Source organism: Cupressus sempervirens, chromosome 9 (genome assembly GCF_028749045.1).
Source record: "Cupressus sempervirens isolate cs-2001-9-10 chromosome 9, ASM2874904v1, whole genome shotgun sequence".
In the NCBI taxonomy this organism is placed as follows: domain Eukaryota; kingdom Viridiplantae; phylum Streptophyta; class Pinopsida; order Cupressales; family Cupressaceae; genus Cupressus; species Cupressus sempervirens.
In genome coordinates this window covers 760,943,738-760,949,875 of record NC_143126.1, presented here as the reverse complement: position 1 = coordinate 760,949,875, position 6,138 = coordinate 760,943,738, and the positions used below count along the sequence as shown (strand labels likewise).

Sequence of the window (6,138 nt, the reverse complement as noted above, 5' to 3'; positions counted from 1 at the left end):
TCTGGATTTGATTGTGTCAAATTTTTTAGCATCAACATTTCAAATCACACTCTGTGATCCATCATCAGGATGAGAGAATGCCAGAATGAAAAAGTGAGCAGATCAAGCCAGTTCAGGGGTTAATAAAGGGAAAAAAGAGGAGGGGTGCAGAAAGCGAGGTGGCTTGAGGAGAATAAGAATAAAAATAAAAAATGAAAAATGGGGGGGGGGGGGATTGGACCTAAGAAAGAGAAAATAAGAAAAAGAAAAGATTGACACTACCCCTAAGAATTAAAGAACCCAAAAGAATAATTAATCAAGGAAAAAATTAATAATGAAAATTAATAATTAATAATATAAAAGAACTAAGCAGGAAAAAATGGGTGGGGGTCAAGACGCCCCAACCATTGGGAAACGGGAGAATAAAAAGAAAGAAAGAAAGAATATAAAGGAGAAGCTAATAAATATTAAAAAATAAAATAAAAATTAAAAATTAAAAATTAAATAAAAATGAAAATAAAAAATAAAAATAAAAATAAAAATAAAAATAAAAAATAACACTAAAAATAAAAATAAAAGGAATAAGAACACACAAGAAAGAATACGAAATTATATATATATATATATATTTGTGCGTGTGTAAAATTTTGAAAATAGAACTCTATAAACAATACGAATGCATGTATATGTATATAACTGTGTGTCTGTATACATAAAGATATATAATAGTCCTAAGCTATAAAAATAAATAATAAATAAAAAAATTAAAAATTAAAAAATGAAAGAAACAGAGCGCTCCAGAATAAAAACTAAAATAACACACACACACACACAAAATGGAGTAGAGCTAAGCAAAAAGAAGTTTGTTAATCAAGAAAACAGCTAACAAAGAAGAAAAAAGAAGAAAGAGCGAGAAAGGAAGAAAAAACCAAGGAACCAAGAAAAGAAAGGATGAGAAGGGTGAGGAAGAGGGGGAGAGCAAAAGCTAGGGGAGAGTCATGACAAAAAAGGAAAGGATACAAGAGAGGCCGAGGAGCGAGCAAGACCAAGGATGAAGAGGAGAGAGAGGAAGAAAGGACGAGGAGGGGGAAGCTCAAGGACGGTGACGACTCTCCAAAGAACATAATAATGGTTGCCAAGACTGGCTCAAGGACCACCCATTGTCTCGATTGAGATTAAGGGGATGGTGGTTTATTTCGATGGCTTCCATTAACTTCCTCTTGAAATAGTTATCTTCCTTGACAAGGATTTGGGTGCTCTCCAGACAGATATGGTGTTTGGTGGTAGATGAGTGCTCTGCTAGAGCAGTTTTTGGACTCTTTCATGTTTGATGTCTGCACTATGCTCCCTAATTCTAGTCTGGAATGAGCGACCCATTTCTCCTATGTAGGCCACACCACAAGAGCAAACAATCTTGTAGACTCCTGAGTCAAGAAGAGCATCCTTGGAGTCTTTAAGAGGGGGAACAAAGTTGCGAACCCTGGACAGGGGCTTGAAGGCAACTCTAAGGCCCTTTTTGGATAGGATTTTGGCAATCTTTTGGGATATGCCATCAACAAAAGGAATGGCGACACTTAGGGGAGGAGGAGACAAAAGAGGTTTTGGGTTGGCAACCGAGAGAAAGAAAGACTTGGCTTGGTTAAGTGCCTTAGAAATTTGCTTATGCGAGTATCCATTAAGCTTGAAGACTTGGCGGAGATGGGTCAACTCATGGTTTAAGTTTTCATCATCGCAAATTCTAAAGGCTCTAAGGGCGAGGGTCTTGAGGATGCCAACCTTTTGGCTGGGGTGATGGTGAGAAGAAGAGTGGAGGTATAACTCAATGTGGGTGGTCTTGCAATACACACTTCGGCCGAGGGTTCCATCTGCCTTCTTGATGAGAAGAACATCGAGGAAAGGTAAATGGTTGTTCGACTCAAGTTCCATCGTGAAGGAGATGTTAGTGGATAAGTTGTTGATGTGCTTGTGGAACTCCACAAGCTTTTCCTGACCATGTGGCCAGCACACATTTGTGTCATCCACATATCGCTTCCACCATCTGGGTTTAAGAGGAAAAGAGTGGAGGGCCAATTCCTCAAAGCGCTCCATATAAAGGTTGGCAATGACCGGAGAGAGGGGAGAACCCATAGCCACCCCGTCTACCTGCTCATAAAAGACACCTTGGAAGGAAAAGAAAGTGGAGCTCAAACATAAATCTACTAAGGAGGCAATTTCTTCACCCATCTTTCCCTTAATAATGTCAATGGAGTCAGGAATAGGCACATTGGTGAAGAGAGAAACCACATCGAAACTCACCAAGATGTCATTTTGCTCCAACCTGACATCTTTGGTGAATTGGACGAAGTGGCTAGAATCTTTGATAAAAGAGTCAAAATTTCCCACCAACGGGGAGATAAGCTTGGCAAGATGAGATGCCAACCAATAGGTTGGTGACCCAATGGTGTCAACAATAGGTCGAAGCGGGATGCCATCTTTATGAATTTTTGGAACCCCATAGATGCGAGGGGTTACTTCTTTGGATGGCAACAATTTTCTCTTAGTGGCCTCATCAAAGGAGGAATTGAATACAGCAGTCTTGACAAGCTTGAGAATCTTCGAACAAGGGTTACGAGGAAGGGGCCTGTAGCTATTTGAATCAGCAAGCAAAACCCGCATTTTGGCGACATAATCATGCCTGTTCATGACAACAGTGGCATTACCTTTATCAGCCTTGGTGATGACAATATCGTTGTTGGCAACTAAATTTTTGAAGGCCCGCAACTCAGCTATGGGGAAGTTGGGTCTAGGTGGCTTGGCACGCCTAAGGGCGACCGCACAGTCCTGTCTAACCTCTTCCGCCAAATCAGAGGAGAGGGAGTGGATAGCTTGCTCAATCTCAAGAAGAAATTTAAAGTGAGGAATAGATCTAGGAGCACAAGCGAAGTTAAGACCCCGCTTCAAAAAATTAAAAGAAGGACGATCAATAATAGCATGAGATAAGTTGACCACAAGCTTATCCTCCCAATTGCGCATGGTGTGGTAAGAAAGAGAAGGGTGAGGCGGGAGACTAGCACGGTCACTTCTAGAGTTGGCAACAAGGTTCATGGGATGACCCATAAGAGGAGCATTAGAGGAGCATTAGTAAGACATTAGAGGAGCATATAATTCATATTCACAAGGTGTTTGATACATTGAGGGAGGAAAAGTTGTTGATAAACCTAAAGAAGTACAGTTTTGTAAAGGAATTGGTGTACCTTGGATTTGTAGTTTCAAGAAAAGGTCTGAAAATGGACCCAAAAAAAGTGAAGGCTATCCTTGAATGGCCTACTCCAAGGAGTGTGACAAAGGTAAAATATTTTCATGGACTAGCTAGTTTTTACAAAAAAATTATAAGAGGTTTTAGCAGTATTTGTGGACACTTGACTAAAACAATGAGAGGGGATAGGAAAGAATTTAAGTGGATTGTAAGAGACAATAAGAGTTTTAATCTATTGAAATAGAAGGTTACTAAGTAGCATGGTTTAGCGATTCCTAATTTTAACAAGGTGTTTCAAGTAGAATGTGATGCTAGTGGTATTACAATAGGAGTTATTATGAACCAAGAAGGTAGACCTATTGCTTATTTTAGTGACAAGTTGAATGATTCAAAAAGAAAATATTATGTTTATGATCAATGATTTTATGCTATAGTTCAAGCATTGAAGAAGTGGAGACACTATCTTCTTCCTAAGGAGTTTATTTTATATATCGATCATCAAACTTTGTAATATTTGAATAGTCAAGGAAAATTGAACCAAAGGCATTTGAAGTGGGTTGAGTTTTTTTAGAGTTACACATTTGTTTTGAAACACAGGAGTGGGGATTCTACTACAATTGCAAATGCTCTTAGTAGAAGACAACTTTTGCTGAAATAAATGCAAATAGAGGCGGTTAGGTTCAAGGAACTTAGTACTTTTTATCCTGGTGATCCTAATTTTGGTGAAGCATGGAAGGTTGTATAGAACCTATTACACTTGATAGGTCAAAGTGGTTGGATTTCATGATCTAGAATATTATTTGTTTAAAGGAAGCCAGTTGTGCATTCCCAAAAGTTCAACGGAAGAGAATCTCATCAAGGTGAAGCATAGTGAAGGGTTGGCTAGACATTTTGGTAGAGATAAAATGATAGCTTTGGTTGTTGAGAATTATTACTAGCCATAGTTGCAGCAAGATGTGAAGAATTTTGTATAGACATGCAGAGTATGTCAGATTGAAAAAGGAGTAAAGCAGAGTATAGGGTTGTATCAACCATTACCTATACCAGAGAAGCAATGGGAGGATGTCAGTGTGGATTTTGTTCTTGGATTACCAAAGACACAATGTTGACATGATTTTATTTTTGTGGTAGCTAATAGGTTTTTGAAGATGGCACATTTTGTTCCTTGCAAGAAGACTAGTGATGTTTTTCATGTAGTAAAGTTTTTTCTCAAAGATGTGGTGAGACTACATAGTCTGCCAAAGAGGGTATTTTTGGCATACATTGTGTAAGAATTTGAAGATAGATTTGAAGTTAAATTTATCACATCATCTATAGACTGATGGACAAACAATAGTTGCGAATCGTAGTTTGGGAAACTTGCTGAGATGCTTGGTTGGAGATAAACCAAAACGATCGGATATGATTTTAACGTAGGCAAAATTTGGATATAATAATTATATCAATAGGAGTACAAGTAAATCACCACTCCAAATTGAATATGGGAGGAGTTTTAGAAATGCTTTTGAATTAAAGTAGTTGGATAAAGGAGACATAAGTTGTGCTAAAGTAGAAGATTTTGCTAAACATTTGAAGAACATCCATCAGGAGGTGAAGAAGCACATCATAAAGATGAATACATAGTGTAAGGCTAAGGAAAATATGAAAAGGAGATATAAGGAATTTTAGATTGGAGATGAAGTCATGGTTCATTTGAGAAAGGAGCATTTTCCAGTGGGTAGATATAATAAGTTGAAGATGAAGAAGTTTGGACCGTGCAAGGTAGTGAAAGGCATGATTTTGGAAATGTGTATGAAGTGTAGTTGCCTATTGAATTGAATATTTCACCAGTATTTAATATTTTAGATTTGATAGAGTATTATGAAGGAGGTGACAGAGATGAAGTTTCAAAAGTATAGTGGAGTATTCCAATAGCTATTTTAGCTACAAAGGAGATTGAGGAGATAATAGATAGTTGTGTTGGAAAAACTACCAAGAACAAAACTTATGAGGAATATATGATGAGGAGGTTAACTTTCTTGGTTTTCCTCTGAACACCTGAGACATGACGGGGTCACTTCTCAAATTACCGTGGGTGTAAGAGAAATCTTGCATCACCCAAAAATATCTTTCATTTTAGTCTTTTCTATTTTAATAAGGACTAGTAGATAGGGTGGTCACTATTTATGGGAACTTTATATTTTTAGTAAGTTTTTCATACAAGCTTGGAATAATGTTCTCATCTCATTGCTCTAGCTTAAGTATCAGAGAAGTTATTACGGATTTTTGGTGAAAAAATTTGCAAAAAAATCTTTAGGCTCACCATCCAAGGTCTTAGAGTTCCTAGATGAGTGCCAATCGAAGTAATGGTTTATGATTTATGGACTTTCAAAGTTGTGCTACCCGAAATATCTAAAGTAATTGTTAAAGATGTATTTGGCCAACTCTATGTGTATTGTTAGGGTCTGTCAATCTTGGGTTTTAAGTTTCAATGTCTAGAAATTTCTCAGGCGGCATAAAATTGCCTATTTAAGAAAGGCTTGAACATTGTCTAAGACAGCTCTAGGTGATAGTTCATAGCTTCTCTTGCAAATTACTATAATGTAGGTGCCCATGTGGGTTAGCGTATTGTACTTGTAAAATTTGTAATACTGTATTTGTGGTGCAAATAAGATGTCCATATTTTTTTCTCACATTTTCTATTGTTTCTTTATTTCTTTTATGAGTTTATGGTATTAAGGGGAGCACCCTTCATCAATCATCTAAACTTTAAGACCCCTTTCCAGAATTTTTGCATAATTTATCTATTGCTTATTCTTGATCAAATCCTAAAAAAAATATTTACTTGATTATAACCTATGGTTTGATCACATTATCCTAAGTCTTTTATTTAATTAAAATAATTTTCTCCCTTTTAATTAAATAAAATTCCCCAAGTCCCTCTT

General features: G+C 37.0%; 1 protein-coding gene across 1 annotated transcript; it reads right to left on the bottom strand.

Annotated features, from left to right (window-relative positions):
- Positions 1-1,278: 1,278 nt before the first annotated feature.
- Positions 1,279-2,991, bottom strand: LOC149540902 (uncharacterized). Its single transcript, XM_089802750.1, has one exon. It carries the CDS (start codon positions 2,989-2,991, stop codon positions 1,279-1,281), a length of 1,713 nt encoding a protein of 570 aa, XP_089658876.1.
- Between the last annotated feature and the right edge of the window lie 3,147 nt (positions 2,992-6,138).

Bases quoted from the DNA above. Each gene is read 5' to 3' on its own strand.
- LOC149540902 (XM_089802750.1), bottom strand. From the start codon at position 2,991: ATGCGCAATTGGGAGGATAAGCTTGTGGTCAACTTATCTCATGCTATT.